General features: G+C 39.8%; 1 protein-coding gene across 1 annotated transcript in view; it reads left to right on the plus strand.

The window, feature by feature from the left end:
• The first annotated feature begins 1658 nt into the window (after window positions 1-1658).
• AKAP11 (A kinase (PRKA) anchor protein 11) overlaps window positions 1659-26541 on the plus strand; it is a 32886-nt gene continuing 8003 nt past the window's right edge. The window contains exons 1-7 of the mRNA XM_008945136.1: window positions 1659-1718; window positions 7322-7438; window positions 11803-11850; window positions 13353-13487; window positions 14484-14748; window positions 15195-19842; window positions 22066-22221. Coding sequence (XP_008943384.1) covers window positions 1659-1718; window positions 7322-7438; window positions 11803-11850; window positions 13353-13487; window positions 14484-14748; window positions 15195-19842; window positions 22066-22221 — 5429 coding nt within the window. The remainder of the gene's footprint in view (window positions 1719-7321; window positions 7439-11802; window positions 11851-13352; window positions 13488-14483; window positions 14749-15194; window positions 19843-22065; window positions 22222-26541) is intronic.

The following is a 26541-nucleotide window of genomic DNA, read 5'->3' on the forward strand; positions in this document are numbered from 1 at the left end:
TGTGCTGTGTTCATGAGGTACCTGGTGCTGCAGGTGGCTCTGTGTTGGTGCTGGGGTCGCCAGAGCTTTCTAGGAGAGAAAGACTCGACCTGCTGCCTGGAGGCAGTGTAACTACAGACTGATCAGTGAGTTCTGCAGGACCCAGCTTGGTCATAAAGTCACCTCCATGATTTTGCTGTGACAGACTTGGTTAAAATCGCTGCAAGGAGGGATCAGGCCAGAAACGTGGAGCTCAAGTAATGAATTTGACCCTGTGTGAGAAACCAGCTTTTCCCATAGATGGCTCTTTGGACAGGATGTATCCAAGAGTGTTTCCCTGATGTGATTAGATTAACAGAGGGGATTAGCTGTTTAAGACAGAGCAGCAGGGACAAGTGAGGAGGGTTTATTTTTCTTGCTTGGTAATTATTCCATGGCTTTTTTTTTTTAAACAGATGAGTCTCACTAGAAACACCGCTGTGTTTTTTAATCTTCCATTCACAGAAATCTACTACGATTTGAGCTTTTTTTATCTGAATTTATTATATTTACATGTAATACATATAATCTAACATCTGCCTAGCTGCTTCATGTCATTGTCTTAATTTTCCAAACTTCAGACATGCAGTTAAGAGAGATGCTATGCTCCAGAGATTAAAGTGTTGCAGCTGACTTACATAAGTATAATTTTTTTCCAAAGATGCTAGCAAGCCCATCTTTATGAAGGAAAGCAGAACTCAAAGTGGAATGTGAATAGACATACCTAATGATCTTATGCTATTGTTTCAAGGAGGTTTTACTTTTATATATTACTTTTACACATAAAGATTTCTTATCCATATAACGATTTCTTTCTCATATAAAGGTTAAATACGTGCTTGAGATGAGATCAAGAAAACCAAGGTGGTCAGCTGCACAAAGGAGACCTATACCCTAATGTCTTGGGGGTTTCTTTCTTTTTTTTTTCTTTTTCCCAGTCAATTTCACTTGCGTTTGCTCCTTACCTGATTTATTTTGGATATTCTAGGAGGTCTTTTTCCTAGCTAAATTGCATGACCATGGGAAAAGATGAAGTATTAAAACTTCCATAGAACTTAAAAGCCCAGCCCATACTTTTGGAAACCAGAGCAGTGCCAGAGACCAAGGTTGCTGATACATGTTAGCCTGACAGAGTGGCCTGCGTTTGCCTGTAGCACTTAGAGCTGGCAGAAGTGGGTGGGTCGGTGGGTTGTGTGGGTGAGCAGTACATTTTCCTCTACGTGCTGCTGAAGGGCAGTTCCAGCATGTTGTGTGGTGCAGGAATCTGCTGGTAAACTTCAGCAGAGTACCAGCGATCCTGAAACAATGTTTGATGCAAAGTTCCTCCCCCAGCCCAATGCCTCCTTGAAGTCTAGTTGAAGAAGATGTTGCAACAAGTGGTAAGGGGTGTGTTTTACATGTCATGCACCCTTTTAAAAGTCATTAAGGCAGTACTTTGTTAAAGGCAGCAATCAGTATGGATGATGTGTTGCTTAATCTTCCTCAGCTTTAAAATGCTTTTTAGTTGTTTTTATTGGTTCTTGTTTTGTTTTCAAAATCTATACAAACTAGATGGGAAACATAAAATAATGAAGTGTGAATGTTTTTCGTAGGTATTTTTGAGCTGACTTCTTTCATTGGATGCTGAGATTGGTGGAATCATGGATATGTACCCCAGGGCTCAGGGCAACCAAGTGAAACCAAGGATATCTGTGAAAAAGGTAATTATATGTATTTAAAAAAAAATATTTCAGAGGTTTTCAATATTTTTTATTTAAATCAGTGCTTTCCGACACTAATAATGAAACAAGCAAACTGGTAGGTTTGTTTTTGGTTTTTTTTTTTTTAATCTTGCTGTGTTTCAGTTTTGGTTGTCTGGACAGAATGATTTCAGGAAGGGCTGCATGCTTTTGCCTTTTGGATTTGCCTTTTATATGATGAAATCCTGATGTATATATTTGCTAAAATTTGCCTTGTTTATTGGAGTATAACTTTTATTTTGAGCACGGATTTCTCAAGTTTATATGTAATTAGAATACAAATATGTGGGGTTTGTTGAAAACAGCTCTGTGAAGTTTGTGTTAGGGCTTACTCTAATATCTTTATCTGTAGATCTTGGTTTCTTTACTGTCTTCTCCTTGTGTTTACATGAACCTCTAGGCAATGCTTTGGTGAAATAGAAAGTGTCTAGCACTTAGGAAAGATGTGAGTGCATTGTTTTAACAGCACTTATTTATTTTAAATTTTGTCACCTAAGCCTGGAGAGCATAAATACTCTTTCTAAAATATTCTTACAACTTCTTTAAGCAGTTAATCAAATGAAAGCTGTTTATCCTGAAGGAACAAATTTATTTATCTAATCATATTTCTCCAAGTAGTTGAACGCAGATAAGTGTTTTTTTTTTCTAGATCTTCCCTGGTTACTAACAAATTCTTTACTTGCAACTGTGTGCTGCATGTAAGAGGAGAAACTGAGCAATGAAGTATCTTTGTCACATGAAAATTACGTTATTTTGTTTTGTAAGCAGATTTTGTTGTTTTAAGGAAACAGTGTCTGTGGTATAGGTCCTGTAGAAACTGCTTAAAGGCAAAGGTAAGTGTTGTGGGACTGCCAGGGAGAGAATCAGTTGTTCCAGGTCCTTCTGTGGAATGTTAGCTGCCATACATTACACAGTTTGTAACTGTGGGTGATATTCTTTCAGACGTGGGGGGGGGAAAAGATATTTTATTGGTTTATGAGAAATCCCCTAGCTCAAACAGAGTTCTTTTACTACAGTGAAGTCATTTTACATTCTTAACCTGAACATGAGCTGGGTTTGGAGGACGTCTTCAGTCTGCCCTTTGCTTGTTCTTCCTCTTCAATTCAGAAATCAGCCAACCAAACCAACATCACACCCCCACGATTTTCAGATCTTCTGGTTGCAGAAACATCTTTCTGATGATAGCAACCAGTGATCCCTCACTGATTCTAGTGGTTGCCTAAAGTATTAGCTCTGTGAACTGCTCCATTAATTGACATTGGGCATTCTGGACTGTGCAGTTCTAGGAAGATGAATTCAACCCTGCTGTGGTGTCTTGCAGAATTCTACACTTTCATACAGCCAGACTCCAGTGTTTTGGTCTGTGGCTGCCTACAGCTGATGTTTCCCTAAGGGGTGGCTACTTAGATTATAGTGTGGACCTTTAATTCTTTCTCAGAGCACCAGGCCAGTAAGGTTGTCAGAATCAAACTGTGTTTCATCTTCTGTTGATTCACAGATTGCAGTCTGATTCATGTCCTCTTTGTAATGCTTAACAGGAATTGTTGCAGTAGTAGCTCTTAAAAGTCACTGCATAGTTGTGTTTTGCAGATTTAAGACCTAAATTTATGTTTTTGCAAAGTGACTTCAAAATACTCAGGCCATTTCAGTGTTACAGCACATGAAATGGATAAGAGCTGTTTAGTCACTTAAGAGCAGAGTAAACTGTGACTACCCAGCACTGGCTGGGATTCCTCTGCAGATTGTGCTATCTTACAAGTTGTGGGCTTGAAATGTTAAAGAGCACTTTTTAAAAATAGTTCATGAGATTCATTAGGATAGAATTCCCTCCAGTGTACTGTGAAGGTTCCATAGATAATGACTTCTTAATTTGCTGGCCACTAAGGAGACTTTGAGTTGCTCATTTGAGCTAGAGGTGTGACGAGGAGTCTCATGGTTCAGGTGTTGCTCTGCACACGTTTGAGAATATTTGTGTTTTTCCCCTAGTATGACTTAGTAAGGTAGAAGTCTGCACTCACAATGAAATAGGATTTTCTCTAGACACGTGGCTTTCAGATTTCTGTGAAGCAGGAGTATACAGGCCTACCAAGTGAAGTGGAGATTTATAGATTGCTTGGGGTGTTTTCCCCACATGTTGATGTATATGGGGAATAGTTGTGCTGTTTACAAAATGAAATTACATCCTTTTATTGAAGATGAGCTCTAGTCCTTACCTAAGTCGAGCTGACAGTCTTGGGAGCTGGCTGGCTTTCAGTTTTTAACATAGCTGGGGTTGTGAGAGAGCTGTTGAGAACTGTTTTCACTGTCCCTTGGGTAGGAGGACTGAGTCCAGTTCTTTGCCGTCACAAGCACAATTTTCATAAGAATATGAAAAAGTTACTGAATACACCTCAGAATGAATGAGGGGGATTAATGAAAGCCCCTACTGCTGTTTTTCAGTCTTTTTGAGCTGCTGCAGTAGCAGAGACTTGTGAGCTCCAGGCTGAGGCTGTCCACAGCAGACTTACCCCTGTTTGTTCATGGATGTCATTGTTCTGCAGCTTAAACAGGTTTTTTTGTTTCTCTGATGGTCACCCTCGTGATGTTTTTACAGTTGGTCATCTGTCCTCTGTCAGCCTTGGTTTTTGGAAGCTGTGTAAAGGAAGGTTTTAGTCTGCTTTTGTAGGAAAGCCTCTGCAGTGCAGCGATTATCCTTCATAGCCCTACTTTCTGTGCTTGTTGTGAGTTAATCTTCTGTCTGCGTGGGGGTGATACTGTATGTGCAGTTACACAGGAGGTCCTCCTCAGGGACTCTGCTCTGGGCTCTTCACAGGATGTGTCCTGGGGTCGTGTTGGCTGTTTTCAGTGCTGTGGCATGTTGACCATTCGTTGCTCTGCCATCATCAAGAAGTCAACTCAGATCTTTTATTTCCTAGCTTCTGAATTCACAATTCTATTTTAAAGGTTCCTTTTAGTTTTTAAGCACCTAACTTTTAAAATGATTGCATTTGAAAATACTCTCATGTTAAGGAAGTTATTCCTGTATGGTTTGCTGTTCTTCCTCTTAACTGATCACACCTACTTACATGGAATTATCATCAGATGGTAGCTACATCTTTACCTTTTTTTTTCCCAATTAGATTTATTAATGATGATGATGCTTGATTTCAATCTGAAGATAAATTTTGAGGAAGTTAGTTAATGGGTTACTGACCTACATCTACTTTATCTTCTAAAAGAACCCTTTGCTGTCTCCATTCAGGCAAATTCTTTTTCAGAAACAACCCTTTTAGTAAACTGTCTTTTTCTGCTTTTGTTAACTCTTCATGTGTTTTAGTGTAAAGAGTATATTTAAGTCCAGATAAATGAGTTCTTTTCTCTTTGTATATATTGTGCCTCTTAATTTTCATCTCTCTATTCTTTCCATATTCTGATCTTCTTTATTCATTAATCTGATTTTAAAAACACACATCACTTCCTTCCTCCTCCTTTTTAAATCTGGATATTTTATCTCTTCAGTTATGTAATGTGGTCACAATCAGCTGCCACCAGACCTACAGAGAGTCCTGTATCATGCTTCCTCTGGACCTGAGGAAGATTTTTGAAACCTTTCTTTTGCAAATCTTTCTTCTTTCCTCACTTCAACTTAGTAGTCTCCAAAATCTTGAATTTTCTTTGACGTCAGTAGTTCCTGATACTGTACTCCTGTCTTAGTTACCCATCTGGCCTTTTAGGATGTTAACTTAGGTAAAAGTACTTGCTTATAAATAAGGTATATGTAATAGTTTGTAACCTTAGAAAACCTAACTGCTGAAGAGTAATGATCAGCCCTCTCAAACTAGATTATTGTTGGTCTGCAGAAAATTAACAGGTCATGGTGTATGACTTTTTTTTAATTACTGTTTTGGATGCTGTGACTGATTAAATTATAGTAGAAGCTGAGAAGGAGACATTTCAACATGCTTGCTTGACTTCACAAATGACTTGTATGAGATGCACAGAGGAATTACTGGCGAGGAGTCTTTGAACAGTATTGGTGTTGCAGCCCTCTTCAATTTAAAGATCCAGAGAATAAAGGAGAAAGGCACTGTCAGCATACTGGGAACATGCAAAGACACAGTACAGAGGATTGTGGAGGTAAATTACAGCTGAACAAAGAAATAAGTGGAAGTGGAAATTAGATGAACACTCAATTTATTTCAAATGACCAAATAACTGCCTAAAACATATTTTAAAATTACATTTTAAAGTATAGACAGTATATTTTGTTAATTTTAAGGACCCTGGAGCAAAATTTGTTTAGCTTTTGGCCATTACAGAAATGCTTTCCTAATTTGTGTCACCGTGAGCACAAGCATGGGGATACTGGCCACACTAGTCCTTTGCCTTCCCTTGTAGTAGTACTGGGTACCACTCTTTTCTACAGGGGGAAAAAAATCTTTCTTGAGGTTTAACTCGAACACATAAAATGACTTTTTACCATAAAGAGGTCAGTTTTACTGTGGGAGTATCAGAAAAGCAAAACACTCTCTGACTAAGTTTGGCTATCTAGCACTTCTGCTGTTGTCTAAAAAGCTATGCAGGTTTCAAAGAACGTGGTCAGAAGTTGGACACACTGATTTCTCACTTTGTTTTTAATAGGGCAGTCTTGTGGAGAATAAATAATCAGATTAACAATTTATTAACTTCATCATGATTGTAGTTTTCTTCTTAACCTTACCCCTCACTAGAGAAAACCACAAAAAAAAAAGTTTGCCGACTTCCTTAAGTTCCTAAAGCAAGTGAGAGGATATTGTGTGTCTCACACGCTGACTGAGCCTGTTCTTGTTGTTGCCCTCTCATCTTGTTTTGTTTGCCTTTGGACACCAGTGATGGTAATTCTTTTGTTCTGCTGCACTTTGTTCCACTGGGAGAAAGTCTCAGATTCTTAAGCCTTTTTTAGCCATCTGTGGGTGCTTGTGTGACACCACTAGTGTAAATAATAGAAATGTTACAAGAATTATTTGCATGGAATTAAGTTACACTTCTTTCATATTCTTCAAGGAATGGGACATGATGTAGATTTTCTTTGGGGGGGAGAGTTCAGTTTGTTTTCTTCTCCTCTGACTTTTGAAGCCACCTCTGTTACTTTTATTGGCTAATTTTGCTTTTCATCCTTTTTAAGGAAGAGCTCATGGAAAAGTTCCATATACAGCTTTGGTGCAAGGGATAGATGGGGACTGGGTTTTTCTTGGATTCATCTGTTTCCTTTTTCCCAGTCTGCATGTTCTAACCTTTCCAGTTTTTGTTTTGTTTTGTTTTGTTTTGGTTTGGTTTGGTTTGGTTTTTTTTGATACAGAATGGTCAACTTCATTTGTCATGAAAGTATTGCTTGAAAAGAACAACTTAGCTGTTTCAGTTCCATGTCCTGAAGTAAATTTGAACTTCAAACTTGGTGATTTATGTACAAAGTAATTTGCAATACTGCTTACAGTAGGGAAACATGGGGAGTAGAGGATAGATGGCTAGACCCTGTATCCAGAACTGAAAAAGTTGTATTGTTTTGTCTTTTTCTTATCTTTTCTTTTTTTTTTTTTTTTTTTCAGAGTTTTGGTGAAGGTGTACTGCACTCTATGAAGTCACTGCTACAGAGCAGAAGAGAGTTATGCAGTGTATCAGCAGAGGAATGTCTGAATCGGGAAGAACAAGATAATTTTATTGAGGTTTGGTGTAACCTGAGCATTTATATCTATTTTATGGCTATGATAGAAAAGATTTAGCTTGAAGCAGTATGGAAAGTTGCAGGAGAGTAAATGTCAACAATGCTGCAAGTTACTGGCTGTAAAATCTGTACCCCCTGTTGTCATTGTAGTCTTGAAAGAGCTGTGACATTTCAAGGTGACATAACTGCTTTGGAGGATTTGTGAAACAAAAAAAAAAAAAAACAAAATGTGTAGGTAAATTATTTTGTAAGAATGATCTAACTGGATCTACTGCATTTGTGAGCACTCCTGTGGCTGAGGTTGTATGAATGATATCCTAAAAAGGTAGCAGGATGTTTTGATCCAGGTCTGAAGATAAATGTTTTGGACAGGTCTTGTTTGCCTTGTACTCAGCACTAAAAGCTGAAGCCTCAACATTGTAGGTCTAGATTTCTTTTACATTAATATAGATGGTACAAAAGCTGGACAAGGTCTGGAGAGAAGTAGACCTGGACAGAATGCAGGGCTGTCTAGGTAACTCTCAACTTCTCCAAAGGGAAAGGAAAAAAATGTGAAGCAGTATGTACCATGTATCTGCTGTGAAGTGTCCTAGAAGACTACTGAGTAGCAGTTGACAGGCCTGAGAAGAAGAGGATGACCTGAACTGGCCACGTGAAGAAATTGAGATAGAGAAATGAAGTAAAAAAGACTTGGGAAGTGGTTAGGGAAGACTGATAACTGAGTAAGGAGTAGCAGGAGTAAGGGAAGAGGCAGATTGTGTGGCAAGCAGAGATCAGTTAGGATTGCCATGATGACACCAGGGTGTGGGGGGCTAGCTGGACAGTGAGATTGTGAGTGTATAAAACATTTGGGGAGCAGGCAAGAAGCTGACATTATGTAAGATGAAAAGCTGTGACAGATTTAGAGGTAAGGAAGAAGAGCTAAGCAGTGGAGGAGCAGGAAAACCTTGTCTCCTGTCTGCTTCAGGCAGAACCTGCTCTAGCTTCCATGAAACCTCCCACAGCTTGCTCACCTCCTCATTTTTTTTGTCTTGCAGCAAATATGTGACAAATAGCTGGGAGGGTGTTTTATATGCCTCTAATGATGGTCCCTATGCAGAAAGATAGCTAACTATATTTAGTTACCTTATTAGCTCAAGCAATTAAGAGCCTAAGAGGGTCAATATCTTGCCACAGAACAGGTATTTTTTTCTTATGAAAATACAGGGAAAGACACTTATATGCAGAATAATGTTAAAAGAGCATTAAAAAAGATAATTACTTTGACTTATGAAAACCATAATGTAGGTTTTCTTGTACCATTTCAATTCATTTTGTCCGTGCCCCTGGGTTATGGTAACCTTCAAACAGTGTCTCATACTCTGTGTAAAGAAGACTTGTATTACCTACTGTTGGCCTTTCTGTCTCCCAGGCCTACTCCTCAACAACTTTGTAACTGGTGTGTGAACGTCAGACATATTTGAGGTATTAAAAGGTGATTATTTTTCTGTGAAAACTGGAGTTTGGGCACAATAAAGACATCCACGTTAAGTGTTGTCATTGAGCCAAAAATAGGCAAGCTCGTCAGTGGTCTGCTGGCCCATCGGTGTGCACAGGGACTCGTTTGCCTTCATTTGTGAGAAGCTGTTGCTCCTGCCTACTGCCTGTCTTGCACAGTGAGGTGTCCCATGGCAGCAAGAGAGGGTGAGAATCATTGTCTTGAAGAAGAGGAAAGGGCATGTAAGAAGACAGAAGAACAAACACTCAAAAACCCTCCAAACAGCAATAAACCCTAAAGCCTCCCAAAATGTTCTTCAGAGAACTAATCTTGTTTTCCAAGTCCTTGAAATTCTTTGCTAGTTTGCCTCTTCTATAGAGTAATTCAGTTCATAGTGTAGGTACTGTACAGATAAGAAGACTTAGAAGTTAAAAGGTGCCTTGCAGATATTGTACAGATAAAAGATTTAGGAGTTGAAGGGTATGTTGCTCGAACAGGATTTTTTCATAGTTAGCACAGCACATATGGTGCTGGAGACTTGTAAATCGTCTGGAGCTTTTTGGAATGTTGCTGCAAAGCAGTGTTTCATAGAATCACAGAATGGCTGAGGTTGGAGGGCACCCTAGAGATCATCTCATCCAACCTCCTACCGTGGGCAAGGACACCTCTCAACTAGACCAGGGTGCTCAAGGGCTCATCCAGCCTGGCCTTGAACACCCCCAGGGAGGGGCATCCACAGCTCTCTGGGCAATCCAGTCCAGGGTCTCGCCACCCTTGAACTGAAGAACCTCTGTCTAAGATCCAGTCCAAACCTACTCTCCTGCAGTTCAAAACCATTTCCCCGTGTCCTGTTGCTGGACACTCTTGTGACAAGTCCCTCTCCAGCCTTCCTGGAGCTTCCCTTCAGGTATTGGAAGGCAGTTACATGGTCCGCCCGGAGTCTTCTCTTCTCCAGGCTGACCAGTCCCAGTGCCTCCATTGCCCTCAGACTGTCCTCAGAGCAGAGATGCTCCAGCCCCTGGATCATCTTTGTGGCCTCCTCTGGACTCGTTCCAACAGATCTCTGTCCCTCTCATGGTGGGGACGCCAGAACTGGATGCAGTATTAGAGGTGGGGCCTCACAAGAGCAGAGTAAAGGGGGAGGATCACCTCCCTTGATCTGCTGCCCACACCCCTTGGATGCACCCCAGGATGCAGTTGGCCTCCCGGGCTGCATTAGCTCACGGCCGGCTCGTGCTGAGCTTCTCATCCATCAGCACCCAAGTCCTTCTCTTCAGGGCTGCTCAGCCAGCTCTGTACCCAGTCTGTCGTTGTGCCTGGGATTGGTGTGACCCAGGTGTGGGACCTTGCACTGTGGCTTGTTGAACCTGATGGGGTTTGCATTGGCCCATTTCTCAAGCCTGTCAAGGTCCCTCTGGATGTGCTCCCTTTCCTCCAGGGAGTCCACCACACCATTTCAAATGAAATTGTTCCATTTATTATGGTGTCGTAACTGGAATATGGATAAGTGGATGTAACAGGAAGATCTTTTCTGGGGGCACTCAGAATACTCAAAACTCAAATTGAGTTCCAAACAGAATTGCTCTTCAGCCATTTCCTTTTCTAGCTCTGTGCCTTTCAGAGTTTGTGTGCACAGGCAAGTAACTGAACCAGTTAATAATAAATGATTATAAACACAGTGATGTTCTTTGCTATTTTTAGACTGGAGGACCCACTGACTACCTTAGAGTATCACAGAGCAGCTGCTACAAATGTAGTGTGAGCTGTGGCCTGAACTCTTACATTCCAGTCTGTTGTGTAGTGCTCTGAAGTAATTGAATCCAAACCATATCACACTTCAGTCGAAATGTCTATGGAAGTGTTTCATCTTTGTGCCTTATTCTGTATCTACAAAAGGGAACCAAAATTAATTCTCTTACAACCTTGTTTTGAAAGTAAATACCTTGGGATTTTTTTTGAGCCTGCAGATACCCCAGTGATTCGTCATTAGGGAAATACTAAAGGGGAATACTAAATAGAACTGAGGCAATCTGACTCTGAGGCAAAGCCTGAACAGTGGATGTAAAACAGGTCCTGAGCTGACACTGAAGAATGAAGGCAGGATGAGACACTGACTCCTTGGTCTGTTTGTGTTGAACAGTACAACACCTCTGTAGACAGAAGAGAGGGACAGGATGTGCTGAAGTATCTCCCCTGTCCACAAGCACAGAAATCTAAAGTAAAGCTCACATTTCTGACATACTCCAGGTTCCTGAGCCTGACCAAACCTTTTTTTTTTTTTTAATTTATTTTTGAGGTTGAATGTTTAAATTCTTTTTCTTCAGGGTTTTGTCTAGTTGGATATTACATGCAAACATGTGGCTTAAGTATTCTGTTGTATTTTGGCCTTAGGCTAATCAATTTACATGGTAAATTGTATAATGTGTTGGCATTATGCTCTCTTCAGTATATCCAAATGTATCACAGTTTGTTATCATGGGCAGATTTTGGGCTGGAGCTGCTTTCCATGTGTCCAGCCTGAGGCAAGGACAGATGAGCACTGATCTCTGCAATATCATCTTGATTTCAGCAGATGTAATGAGTCCTGTGTGCATTGCTCAGCGTACAGCAGCCGACAGGCCGTTACAGAAAGCTCTGTGTTGGGTTTTGGGTGTTGTGTATGCTCTTCAGGCTGAGCTGACCCTTCACAAATCAAAGTCTTGCATTAAGCATAACAGTGCTGCAGTCTGTGCTACTCTCTGAGCAATTGTGCTACACCAGGGTGTGGGGTTTTTGGCAGTAGAATGAAGCCTGTGGGAAAGCCTGCTGAAATCTTAACTTCCAAGTATCTGCAGAAAATCAAAAAGTTACTCTCTGTACTTCAATATGTTCTTGTCTTTATTTTGCAGATGACATTCATAGGATTTGCAGAAGAGATGGGTAGTGCTCATTTGCAGGTATATTTATCTATTTGCAGTATATATTTATCTACACTGGGAAATAATGTTCTTCAGCACTAGTTCTAAGTAGTACCTAGTTTTTTAAATGGAGGAATTTTGGTATTTGAGAAATGAAGTACACGTACCTTGCGCATTAAAACCTACTTTTTAAATATTGTTGAAAGGTTGAAAAATAGTTATTTTAGTATCATAAGCAGTGTTTGATTTAAAATATTACCTGGGTCAGTCTTTGAAGCAGAATGGTCTGAACAAATTACTTAATTAGGGGGTGGGATTTGTTTTGTGTATGGAGTGTTTGGGCAGGGGGAGGGATTTGTGATTTTTATTTTTTTGCTTGTTTTGTTTGTTTGGGTTTGGTTTTTTTTTTTTGTTTTGTTTTTTTTTGGTTTTTTTTTGTTAAAAACCTGTATGTATCAGTATTTTGGTTTGTAACCTGCTCCTTAATTGAGTTGTGCTTATTACTATGGTACAGTTGTCCTAGCTGTGAATTACTGATAGAGGACCAGGGGTCACTATTATGGTTATGCCTTAAAATATTATTCTGGAGAGTTAGATCAGGAAATAATATTTTAAAAGGGGAGGTGTAGCAAAGTATGGGGGTTGTGCTGTGCCATGTTAAGAAGTTAGGGATTTAAATCTTGCTGTGTGATTTACACATCAGCATGATCCACAGGATGCCATGCTTACAGTGCAGTCCCACTCTGTCACAGTCTAGGTCATAGTAGAGGTTCCTATAAGTTTGCTGACATTTGGAAATGGGAAGCAGAAACTCTCAATCCATTTGTGTTCAGAGTGGTATCAATATTGCTAATTAGTTAAATGATAATAGTGCTAGACCTTCCTTCAAGTATGAGGAAGAACTGCTTGATTGTCTAGAATTAGGTGGAATTTAGAGAAAATTTGGCTGAATAGGCATATGGAGACTTGCTTTATACCATATGGAACAGTAGTGGTTAGACTGTATAAAAAACCATCATAAATAGGCCTTTCACAGTCCTGTTCTGCATTAGGTAAATCTAAAAGTTATCCAAGATCATGCTTATAGAAATGTCTTGTCCCTGTTCCTACAATCGGAGGCTAAAACACCATTCCAATAAAGCACCCTAAGAGCATGTGGAGATCCACTGAGAACTGTTGCTAGCTGAATTCAGTGTTCTCTTTGTAACTGCCTACCTTGTAGGATGTGCAGCTGCTTACAAGGGCTTGCAAGATTCTCCTCCGTGACTTCTAAGCCTCTTCTAGCCTGTGAGAAACAGTGGATTTTCTTTTGGTAGAAGAGTGAGTTGGAGATGAGTGTGGACTGGATTAAAGCTTGTTTACATGAGCTTTACACCACAGTTCAAGAGAAATAGGTAGGGTGTGGGGCAAGAAATAAGAGAGAAAAGAGAAGCTTTACAACAATGTTGCTATTTAGGGGGGGATATGAGATCAAACCCATTAACATTTAGATGTTTTCTTCCTCACTTTCTGTTTTCAACGTGTTTGTATATTTAAATCAGGAATTGGCAGCTGTTTCTGCAGAGCTTCCAGATACTCTGAAATCGCTCCAGTTGTGCAAACTAAAAGAAAATGAGGTTGTATGTCTAAAAGATGTAAAGAAAACCTTTGCAAAACCTTATAGCATGAAATACCAGGTAACAGTTTTATGTCTCTGGCATGTCTTAATTACAGAAGCATTATTTTTAGCCTCATAAAGAGTTTAGTCATATCACACCTTATCTTACTTTTGGTTTTAGGCCATCTTAGCCACAGTAATCTTAATGCTGTTGTTATTTCTGTGTTTCCTCTAAAATTAATCTTACAAAATCTCAGTATGAGCTTGGTGCTTTCGAATGTCGCATTATTAACAGAAAGTCTTTTACAAGTACTTAATGATGGTGCTGATCCCATGCTTCTGCTAGGCTATAGTCCCTTTCACTGCCAATTTGGAAAGAAGACGAAACTTGTCAAATTACCTAGCTCTGCTCTGCTCAGATTTAGCTTTCATCCTCAGCAGACTTTTCTTCTTGAAACAGAGGTTCCAAAAACTATGAGAATATCAGCTATTAGTGTAGCTAAGTGGGCTCTTTTCTTTCTAAAAAACTATTTAGAATTCTAAATGCTATTAATTATATAAATTCCATTATTTTTATTTCACTGTCATGTCCAATATTATTATTAGTTACATTATTTCCAAATATAAATACTGTTAAAGCAAAAGTCTTAAACCCATATTGACTAATCAAGCATTTTAAATTTAATTATGTCGCATATAAAGTCAAAAACACCTTGCAGGAACAAGTATCCTAAAAGCTGAATTACTGCTGAGCATAAACACACTTTGGAGCACCGTCTTCCACCAGGGATTTTTAAAATGCATTCTTTAATAGATTCTTGAGCACCTGTTATCAGGGTTGTATTACACAACCTCTTTTGTTTGGTTTATTGCAATGATTTATTTAGAATGCAGAAGTGAAAACAAGTGATTTTAACTATCGTGCTGTACAAACTGCCCCATTAATTTTCTGATCTTTAAAATATTTGTGGATTATTTACTGTTCATAAAAAACTCATTGAAGGAATCCCTCGTTACTCCTGACAGTTGAAATCATTCCACGATTGTTTGTTTTCTTGTTGCTCTCATTTTCAAGAATCAGCTTCCTGAAGTGTTCTGTGTGATGAGACTGTCTCCTTCGTTCCCAAGGATCAAAGCTGATTCTATATTTGCCTTGTTGAGCAAGTATACCACAGGCATAAGATACGCGGTGGATGTAAACTCCTCACAGAAGCATCCGACAGAGACATCCCACGGGGAGGATGATGACACTAACCAGTCAGTTTCTTCAATTGAGGATGATTTTGTCACTGCTTTCGAACACTTAGATGAAGATGAGCCTTCAAAGATCCAAAATGGCGGTAAGTTCTTGAATGCTGTTGACTTGTAGCAATTATTACTTGAAATTTAGCTGTTGGGGTTTCATGAGAAAGTGAATAAATAAATAGCAAATTTTTTACATTAATCATGTTTTGTAAAGGGGTATTGCACAACTGAATTTTTTTTTAATGTTCCTTTCAGAACAGTTTATCAGCTCATAAACCAAAGGTTCTAATCTCATTGTCAGATGCAGATCAAGCAGAATCTTGTTCTACTTCATGTGGTAAAAACATTAATTAGTCAGTGATTAATAAAGTGGGATTTGAAAAAAAGAGAAAGATTGCTTTAATCACAAAAGATCAGCTAGCATTTTACAACAGGAACAAGCTCAGCAGTTGCCATCAGCATCTGTCCCCAGTTTTCTGTAGCTTTGTGGAAAGTCTTGGGCTTGAAGCAATCTGTTGGTTTTTTTTTTTCTTCTTTTCAGGTGCAAGCAGCCTTACTTCTCGGAACCATCGAGATGCTGCTTCACAGACCATCCCTGCTCAATGTGTAGAAGCTGTTGACTCAAAGATCCTTGTGGGTTCTGCACGTCGAAAGTCATCTGCCAGATCTTCTACTTTGATTGATATGTTCAGTCTTAAGGAACTGTCAGTAAAAAATTCAGTTACAACCTCAATTTCTGATCCTTGGATACAAAGGAGTTTCTATAAGCCATATAATCCTTCCGATCAAGGTGTCAATTTTTTATGTAAAACATTGTTTTCTTCCTCTCCAGCTGAATCCTCTGAGTCAGATTGCTCCAGCCCAAGCCCGATCATCTTCTTAGATGAAGAAGGGTATCAAAAAAGCTTGAAGGCAAAACTTCAGCTGCCCAAAATTCCAGTAGTTAAAGATGGTATAGAGGATTCAGACTCAGAAGTAAGTGAATTTTTTGATAGTTTTGATCAGTTCGATGACCTGGAACAAGCCTTGGAAAACTCTTGTAAAGGTATTAGAGATCCTATTGTAGGAAATCCCTCCCAGAAAAGGAGGACTGCACATGAACAGTTGTTTTCTGGAAGCGTTACAATGAATCCTCAGAAATTCAAGTTTGATCGTCCGACTCTCCCAGCCAATGTAAGGAAACCAACTCCTCGTAAGCCGGAATCTCCGTACAGCAGCGTCTTTGATGTCCCGGAGTCCCCTCGCCCCGTTAAGGCCCCCGGGGAGGACAGTGGAGGCTTCTTCAGCCCTGTCAGGTCCTCGGCTTTCAGTCCACTGGGCAGCTGTGGTTCTTCCGAATGCTTGTGTCGGATTAATCTCGGTGGAGATGGGACGGGCCAGCATCAGGATGGTGCAGTGTATAGCAGTTATTCAGCATATGCTGATAGTGTTTCCTTTGAAATACTGGGTTCTGTTTTTCATTCCGAGTCCTCGTCAGCACATGTGTGTGCAGGAGATGATCTGAAGCGTAAAGGGAGTGCTGTGAGAGAGAAAAAAGGTCAAGCTGCAGATCACAAAATGAAACCTAGCAAGGAGGCAGGTAAAGCAGCAAAATCTAAACATAAGTCATTAATGATCAGAGACAGCATTCAAAAATTTGCAGCTGAATTAGTTGAGAAGAGTTTTGGCAGTGCATTTAAAGACCTGCAGAAAGGTGTTTCGTCGTGCACCAACGCACTTTGTCATTTGGCTGCCAGGTTGACTTCTTCGGTCTTTCAAATGGCTTTTTATGAGATTGGAAGACGTAGAGCCATCTCCCTGAAGGAGCGTGCCATTAATGGGATAGCAAACTTCCTGGTGAGTGAAGCTATAACTGGTGCTTTGAAAGAGCTGCGGCACGTCAGGAAACAAATGTTTACCAACACCGTGGCACGGTTTGCAGCAGACCTTGCTGAGGAGCTTGTCTTTGAAGGGATCATGGAAGTGTGCCAGTTCTCGTATCCATCAACACCCGCAGCTGCACAGCCCTCACCATTTGATTATGAAGACAAAGTGGTAAGATCCTACGCCAGAGATTTGTCTGAATCTGTCATTCAGGAGGCTTTCATTGAACTATCTCAGGCTGATGTGACCTTCACAACACGAGCAGCCATTAGTGTTTCCATGGACAACGTTAAATACGTGAGCGCAGAAAGTATGTTAGAGTCAACGCGGACTGCCACGGTTTTGCCTAACTTTAGTGACAGGGCAGCAGTGAAGCCAATCCAGGATTCCAAGAAGGAGTATACAGTACAGCAAGCTCTGTTTTGTACCTCTGGTGTTGTAAGTTCCATACCCGTGCCCTTAGCTGGAAGAGCTCTTTGTCAAGATCAGGTTTCCTCTGATGCTTATAAAACAAAAGTATCCAGTGCTCCAAATTCTGATGAGAAAATTAAAGTATCCAAAGACTCCACTCATCCATTTTTCACAAGCAGAAAGAGAGAGGAGGAAATTGCTTCTTTCAGAAGTATATGCCTAACTTCAGACCACAATCAGAGTACTGACAGTGCTCCACCACTCTTACAGACCCAAACTGATACCAAGCAAACACATAACAGAACTGGAATGAACAATAATTCAGAATTAACAAGTGGGTCTAAAGGCATTAACACTTTCTCTGGGACTATGGTAGATATGATAGTAAGTGAAGCTTATGAAGCCATAACCTCATCTAGAGTAACAAAAGCGGTAGAAGAGTATACAGATTTTTTAACAAGAAACATAATAGATAAAAAACCTCACATGCAATGTATTGGTGAAGATTTCCCCAAGAATATGTTTGCAGATCACTTGGCCAAGTATGTCATAAAACAGTCTGTGGATGAAAGTAAAGCTGTGTTGTGCAACACAAGTGAGAATTTAGCATGTAATGTGAGCTCACAGACTTACACAGGTATCAGTAGAAAAGAACAATGTGTGATAAAGAAGCAAGAGGCTGAGAAACAAAGTAATGTTCCTGTAATTATGGACCAACAGATGCCTTTGAATAATCCATGTAAATTTTTCACTCCAACTCATTCAGTTCAGTGTTTTTCAGAATCAAAAGATGGTTGGCAGGAACAAAAAGGACAGAGGTTTTCTTCAAAATCACCACCGCCGTGTTCCACTGTAACCTTTGGTAGGCATGTTCTGGAGGACTTCACTGCCACAGAAAGCTGCTCAGTAACATACTTAAACAAGCCCTCAAAACTTCATGATACTCAGAAACCAGCATCAGGACCTGTGCCTTACAGGCAGGCTGATTGTTTTCTGCATGCAAATAGCTTTTCTTCAGTGATGTTTGACAGTGAGGATGCGTTGCAGATGGAAGATAAATCAGGTCTCAAAGATGGAAATAACTCTGTAATGCCTGATACACCCCCACCAACTCCCTTAGTGCCATGTCAAGGTAGTTCTGAAAGAAACCTAAGAAAACTATCTAAGAAACTCAAGGGAGAATTAGCGAAGGAATTCGCACCTGCAACACCACCTTCTACACCATACAATCCATCCGTTACTGGTTTGTCTAAAACTGAACACAACTCTTTGGAAAATGAGGAATTTATGCTGAAACTCATGCGGTCTCTTTCTGAAGAAGTGGAAAGCAGTGAAGATGAAGACCATGGTGTAATGCCGGCCGAGAAAGAGGAGCGTTCAGAAAAAACAACTCAGTATGCAGATTGCTTAGCTAGCTATATCATTTCAACAGCAACTGAAATGGCTGCTTCCCACCTGGATGGTAAAACAAATGAAAGAGAAGCTGATAGGCAGGTTCAGTTAGGTCTGCGAAACAAAAGGTGTGGATATACCGCGTTTATAAACATCCCGGAGGAAGCATGCGGTTCTTTATGGAACTATGCAGGTGAAATGGCAGGAAAAGTCATCAGTGAGGCCAAGAAAATAGTGAAAGCAAGGCATGGTAAACTCTTGAGATTGAAGAGGGTTAACGGTCAGGTGGATTGCCTTTATCTGAGGAGAGGGGATAAAGAATATTCAGAAGAACAGAGCGGTCCAGCGCGGGAGCAGTGGCTGGGGGAGAGGGACCCGGCTGTGCTGCCCTCACCCCAGGGTGCAGGCCTGCCAGGCATGGCTTCCAAGTACCCGAGCTGTGAGAGCGTGACTGATGAGTACGCAGACCACATTATTCGAGTCCTGAAGAGAGAAGGTGCCCATGCTGAACTGTTAATGGATCAGTATGCTAGCAGGCTTGCTTACAGGTCTGTCAAATCAGGCTTGCAGCAGGCCGCCAGAAAAACCAAGCTGAGATGCAACAGAAAGACATTTCCTGGGCAGAATGCTCAGGTCAGTGGTAAGCTGGAGCTGATCAAAACAGTGAATAAAGATGCAGTACAGCAAGTGAAGAGCAGCATTTGTCTCTGCGAAGACCAGGCGTGTGAGAGGAGCACGGGCACACCGAGAGCAGACTGCACAGAGCTGCTCCGTTTCTCAGAGTCCCTTGCTCGCAGCATCACTTGTGATGTCAGGAAGAAATTGAGAGTGTCAGGAGCATGTTTGCCCAAGTCTCTAACAGATTCCTGTCTATATAAAAAGACTGAATTTGATGAAGTCACAGGAGATCTTACTAAAACAGGATTTTGTAGGACAGTTCTTCCTTTCTCCCCAGATCATAAACTGTATCATAGTACGGGCAGTTTAAATGAAAATGGCTACAGTGAAGGCATAATTCGAGCTATAGAACAATATGCTAGGAAGGTAGCAGATGATACTCTAGAAATGAGTTTAGAGTCAGCTGTTCTCCATGTGGCTGAAAACAAAAAGAGTGGGGATAGGCTGTCATATACCGAGAAACTGTCTCCTTTTTCTGGAACTATCTGTAGATGCTGCAGTATGAAGGAGCATCGGTACTGTACAGAAAGTAAATCTCATCATCTGCCAGGGCAAAAGTCCTCCACTCCAGTAAGGCATTTTCTTCATTCTGGATTGGGTAGTGCCTGTCAAAAATCAAGAGTGTTTCAGCTTGACATTCCTAGAATTCACGTTGATGCAGAGCAGAAGATGGTGTGTTCTGACAAGGGGTCTGCTGCGGCTGCAGAGGGGGCAGGAGAGCAGAGTTACACAAGTCTGACAGCTGACAGTGGCATTGGACAGGATGGAGTCAGCTTTGCTGAAAGCCTTACTACTGAAATAATGACATCAGCTATGACTAATATTGGTCAGGCAGTTAACATAAGGTAATACTAATTTTCTCTTATTTGTTGCATTCTGTACAGCAGAAGAAAGATTATTAATGCCACTGGGTGCTTGGAAGGAATTTTAATTTTTTTTCTTTTTCTTTAGAAATGCACACTTTATGTTCTGAACATTTTCTTTTTAGTTTTCTGGTGATATTTAAATGACTCAGGACTAGGAAAAACATATTTTTTTCCACCTGCTTGGAAACAAAGTTTCTGTGTGTATCAGCACGCATATGTTTCAGAAGGTGACTACTAGTGTAACTTATTTCAGCTTCAAACACTGTTATTTTTGCCTGCAGTAGAGAAAAGTAGACCTTACAGGTTTTATTGATCTGTGGTGTGATAGTGTTTTTGTTATTGGATTCAAAAAAAGAGACAATAACAACAAACCCACAACCCCTTATTTAAGAAAAAACAACTTACAAAAACACACTGTGACATATGAAAGAGTAATACATTAGACAAGGAACTGACTTTCAAATTCTTGTGTATTTAGCAAAAGCCAGTATACAGTTTCCTTTAGCAGGCCTCTAAATAGGAAATACGTGTCACCAGTAAATTTGGGGCCAAAAGCAACTGTTTCTTAAAAAACACTGTGCAGTGATCAGTGACTTGATCTCCTTTTCTTCAGGTCCAACAGCAATCATACATGCTGTTATTTCCAATTTGTAATAATATTTATTTTCCTACTTTTTTTTGTGGAGAAATTTCTCACACTGTTGCTCACACTGAAGAAAGTTTTTTCTTTTTTTTTTCCTGGTTTTTAGGGGAACATCATGGTGAATAATGAAATTGATTTTTATATGTTCAGTGGCTCAAGGCCACAGTAGGGCTGGACTGTTTTTTTCAAGGCTTAATATGAAGCACATACTAGCAGCATAAAAGTGCTTGTGAGATACATATTGTGGCTCTTCCCCAAAAGAAGTGAAGTGGCAATGGTTTTCTACACCAACAGTGTTAAAGATGACATTTTGTTTCTGAATCACTTCTTAAAAATACTATTTAAAAATTGTAGTTAGAATATGAAAGCAATAAAATGCAGGGTTCAAAGACATGCTGTTTATTATTATGTCTGTGACAAGGAGGCAATATTAGGTTTTACTATGGCAAAATCTATCAATGTTGCTTATATTGTCATCTAATGTGTAGTATGTCATGCATATATTGCTTTAGCAAATGAGCAGCAAGCCTTGTGTGGAGGAAAGAACTGCTGCTAGTGCAGATGTAACTGTAAATAAAAATGGGGAGAAAAGTCACCACTGTGTTACCCAAACGGGTTCAAAGTCAAGCTACATACCTGCACAGATATGTGCCTGCTGGAGCAAAGTGTTACCAGTGATATGGTTAAGGTTGGCTTTTGACTGGTGAATGCTACAGTGGTTACTTGCTGTGGTGGTTTAGGATGAACATTTTCTCTTGAATTTTCTACCATTTCATCTGTATATAGATAATCACAGTTTGGCCCTGAATGTTAGCTCACAACTGCATGTTCTCATATTGTAATGTTTTTTATAAGGAGTTCAAACTTCTTTACAGTTATCAAACTGGATCTTTTGAAGTGTCTTCTAAAGGCTACCTTTTATTGAGGATACTTGGTTGACTGTTTTTGGGGTAAAAAAATAGAATTTACTTCCTCAGGGAAAACATCTGTACAAGTCCTGCATTGCTACACTTTCTTGAAGCAAGAAGACAAATCTTTATCTACAGAAAGACCTTTTAAAAAATGGAACCCTAACATTTTAAACACCAGCACGTGCTTGAGCACTTTGCCTACAGTAGCAAAGCACCTAGCTGGTTGTACCAAAAGCAAGCAGGGGAAAATAGCCAAACTGTCCTGTGGTGAAGGTTAGCTAAGTTTTCTGCTTGAAAAGTGTACCTTGATACACAGTCTTTAAGGCTACAATGCCTTCTGTGCTTCATAGCAAACAATCTTCCAGATGAGAGAATGATTTGTGCTGACCCCCTTCTGTTCTAGTGAAAGAATTCAAACAGCAGTCCCTGACCTAAGCCTGATGCAACTTCAGATTTATTTGGTTGCTCCATTTCTTGTGTTGAGAACAGAGTGCAAATTAATGTATTCTTCTACCCCTGCCACCCATCCCTTTATTTTTTTTCCCCCTTGGAATTTAATGTCTTTGAAATGGTGTTAAATTGCTGTAAATGAACTAACACAGATGGGTGTGAAATGCAGTGATGTTCTTGTCTTAAATTTTTGTTTAGCTCTGTTGGAAGAGAAGGATTTCACTCTGTTGAGTCTGTTGTTAGCCAGCAGATGAGTCTTAGTATTGGTGATGATAGCACTGGGAGTTGGTCCAATCTAAGTTTTGAAGATGAACATCCTGATGAGAGCAGCAGTTTTCTTCACCTCAGTGACAGGTAACTATAAACATGTTAGTATAGTTAAACAGTTATCTTGACATCAAATAACCTGGCATCAAGTGGTTTTCTCCTGGGAGATATGGTAGAAAAGATTATTTTGTCTTCAACACACAATGACCTTTTTATTAAAAATGACTCCAATATTATGTTGGCATTTTCTTAGAAAATCACGTTGCATACTAACGTTCTAACGTTGATACTATAGACTCTGGAAAATACCCAGAGGACACGTTGTCATTGGTGTCAGGGAGTCACGTCAAGTAACTGCATGTATGTAACTTCAGTATTAACAAAAGATGCAGACACCATATGTAAAATACAGCTTGAAAGAGCTGTTTATGAGTTGTGCTCTGGAATATTAAATATCATCGAGAATCCGTTCTATGTAAATCAATCTGTTCTTGAGAAGAAGTAACATGAGCTTAATTTGCATGAGGTGCTTTAACTGTTTTTGTCTTTGGGGGACTTGGATTTGTAAGCTGTTCTAACTGATAATGGTGGAGTATTTATGCACTGCTAATCATGACCTTACAGGTGTGGAATGTTGGATCTTACCTGCCCAGGGGAGTAACTTTTCTCACAGAGCTTCTCACTAACTTCCCCTCACTGGTTGATAACTAACAAAGATTAGATGGGGATTTTAATATAAGGAATATATAAGGAATGAGTAAAGGTTTATGACTGATGTACCACAAATTACTGTAGAAGGTTCAGCGTTTCTGTCGAAGAATAGAAGAGATGGGGCAGAGTTTTTTTCTTTTTAGTTAGTATTTCTAGCGTCACTGAGATTAAAGAAAATACAGGGGATAAGCTTCCTTATGTAATGTACAAATAGGATATGTACCAAAGTGAAACTGTTTGCTTAAATGTCTACAATATTTTTCATATTTTGCTTAACTAAATATTTTAATCAACCTGCACTGTATCACTCATGCAACTGAATACTTTTCTGAGAGAATTGCCTTAAAGTTATTATAATGAACAACATCTGTCGAGTCAAAATGAATTAGTCTTACATGATGAAAATCAAGAGTATAAGGAAGAACGTTCAGCATGTTGGCAGTTATAAATAGTGAATAAAATATTGCTTAGTTGATGCTGAAAAAAAAAAAGAATAATTGTGGACCTGTAGTGCCCATGTTACATTTGTTTATCACCCCCAGTACAGATTGAAATGAAAAGAAGGTAGTTTCTACAACTTGTAAGAAAAATCTGTGGCTCCTTAGAGGAAAATGATGTAGATTAGCATTTTACTCAGTGAAGGGGATGTGTAATTTGGATAGCAAGATGTCTGCAGAAGAAAGTGGGGTATGCAAATTCAGGAGTTAGTGTTGCAGGGCTGCCTGTGGGTGGGTAGTGTGTGGGTGGCAGGGTGTGTGCTGCCCAGCACCCAGGGCTACTGCCCTGACTGACAGGGCAGGGGGAGCAGCACTGCTTCCTGTAACCAGTGAAGAGTCAGTCATGACACCATTTATGGGCTGTATCTCCTAAGTTTCTCATAAGGAAATAAAAAATTGCATGGCAATGATGAAGATGTATTACTTTTATTTCCTCTTTTTAACAGAAACTTTTATTAAACAGGAAAATGTCATTCAGTCATAGAATGGGCAATCATTATAGAGTTAGAACAGTTGAACGTTTGGATTTCTGATTTTTCTTTTCCCCCTTATGGTTACAGCCATCTGTTTAAAAATTCTTGTGCTGACTATATTTAAACCATGTAAATTTAAAACATTTAAATGCATTATGAGGGAGCAGTGCTCCCCTGGCAGCTATTTCTAAATGCAAGTGGCTTCTTTGTGTCTAAGAAGCTGTCAGCAGTCTTGCTTGTATGATCTTTGAGATACTAGATGTCATTAGACCAGTTTGTAGTGTTGGTATGATATAATTAAGTGGCATAGTAAGCATTAAGTAAGTTCTACTCAGTGAGGGAAAAACAGTATTTTCCAGGCTGATTGCAGTATCAGTGGATAATGGTACTTGAGACTCCTTTAGATGACTTTTTGGCAATTATCTTCATAAAAATGGACCAGGAGAGTCCATTAATGGTGGTTGAAATTTTTTGGAACACAGGTTCACAGCCCCTAGGAAACAACACAGCAATACAAGCTGCAGTGATCCAGTTCCATTCACCTTGCTTTGCTTTACTTCATGAAAAAAAAAAAAAGGCTTTTTTTGTAGTAGCTCTGTTGAAATGGTACATGCCCTCTGTGTCTTAGATCAATATAAAAGTTGTGTTTCAGTACTTCTCAGAGGATTAAACTATGTGTAAGCAGGGGAGCAAGGCAACTTGCAAAGAATAGCCAAAGCCTGATCTCTGCAGTTCCATGTGAGTGGAAACAGGAGTGGAGGTTCTTGAGCAGAGCTGGTAAAGCCATTTCTGCAGGGGAGTGCTTCTGTCTGCTGCTTGGCATGCCTGGTGTTAGCCACTTTAGTGTAGAAAGGAAACAGTCTGAAGCTTTCTCTGTCGGTGGGTGCAGGTGTCGCCGCAGACCTGGGCTGCTCCAGGGGGTGAATCAGAGCACCCCGAGCAGAAGCCTCTTGCCTCTGAGTGTGTGGACATCATGCAGAGTCTCAGAGCAGATGATCTGAGTTACAGCTCCCATAAATACAGTACATGTGTACCTATATAAAGGCTGAAAGCTTTTCTTGTAATTCTTCTGCTGGCTCATGCTGAAGAGCTGCCTGAAGCATTATAATGCCTTTGGCTGTTTATTGCCTGTTCTGTGGTTGCAGGACTTTATTTTCAAGACTTAATTTGATGTCTTAAAACAAAAAAGATGACAAAAAAGTCTCATGTTGCTATGCATTGTAATCATATGTTTCAATATATATGGTTATTTCAGACCAAGCTTGACCTCTAAAATACATTCTCTTGCCTCATCAGAATAATAGTATGTATGAGGTCATTCTGTTATATTGCAAATACTTTCCTTTAGTCTAAGAACTGGGGCAGGTTTTACTTCCACTTCTATTCTGCATCAATAATTTTAGTGAAAGCAGCTGTTTGAGTAAAAGTATTGGTATCAATAGGATATATTAAATATTTTCTATATGTGTAATTCAAACCAAATTTAATACTGCATATGTACAGTGATAGTCTCACAGTCTCTTGAGGAATGGCTTAAGTCTCTTAAGACCAGGCTGGCATTCTCTCTGCAAATCAAACTGGTTTCTTTGGAAGCTCTTTGGTTTTCTTTTTTTGTGTAATGAGAGAACTGTTTGATTCTTCTTTGCACATGTAGCCTAAAATCAACAGTGTCCTGAATGAAGCACCCACATTTTTTGTTGTTTTCCTCTTAAGAGTGTGTTCATATTGCAGGCTTGCTAACCTACTGTTACTCTCTTGAAATCAGGATCCAAGCCAGCATACTGGAAAGCAAAGGACACTGATAGGTGATACTGTGTCTGGCAAACTCTTGAAAGAGATGAAAGTCTGTGTCTTGAAATGTTTCTTTCTGCCATTTGGGGTTTTAAATTTTACTGTTTACCTTGAGTGGAACAAGTGGAAAAGAAGAGCTTTCCAGTCACAGAAAACTTCGGAGAATAAAGCATCTTCTTGCAGTACCTGTACTCTGCAGTTACTTATGGCTTGTCATACCATCTGTAGTAGCCAGTCTAGCTTTCTCCAAGAATGCTGGGTATGAATCCTGTTCTTGGAAGGCTTCCAGATGGGCTGTGGGGAGATATGAAGTTGGGGAGCATATCATATGAGTAGCTCAGGCTTGTACATAAGCACAGACTTGGCAAACTCCACTAATGGTAATGCCCAGAATGTACCAGGGTAAGGACGTGCTCGATTTTTTCAGTTGTTTGTGTTGCCTTGGGTGTAGTCACAGAATAAATGCCATATGTTTATGAACTGTGAGTGAAGTAATCTTCTTAGTATTGTTTTCACTGATCTATAAACCCCCTATTTTTAAAAGATCAGCTTGTGGAACAATATTCAGATTTTTTTTTTAAAATCTTGTTTTATTTGCTTTAAGTATACTTTCTCATCAGGCTGATGGAGATCATTGCTATATTTCTGGAATGAGCTGGAGGATTTTATTTGTACACTTCTCTTCACAATGTATAGTTTTATGAACTCTTGGCTGTGATATTTGCTTAAAGATTAGCCACAATTCATGTTCCTATGAGTAATCATATTGAAATTGTTGAGCTTGTATAAATAATGAGAAATATGCTTGGAGTTGAGGACAGAATTACTGCTGGCACTGAAGTGGAAAATTGATGAGTACAGGTTAATACTTTCACCCTTGCACTGAGCCTTGCCATTTCTGCATTATTACCACACTGCTGCCCTGCACATCACTG

Source organism: Merops nubicus, unplaced genomic scaffold, assembly GCF_000691845.1.
Source record: "Merops nubicus isolate BGI_N331 unplaced genomic scaffold, ASM69184v1 scaffold10278, whole genome shotgun sequence".
Taxonomy (NCBI): Eukaryota; Metazoa; Chordata; class Aves; order Coraciiformes; family Meropidae; genus Merops; species Merops nubicus.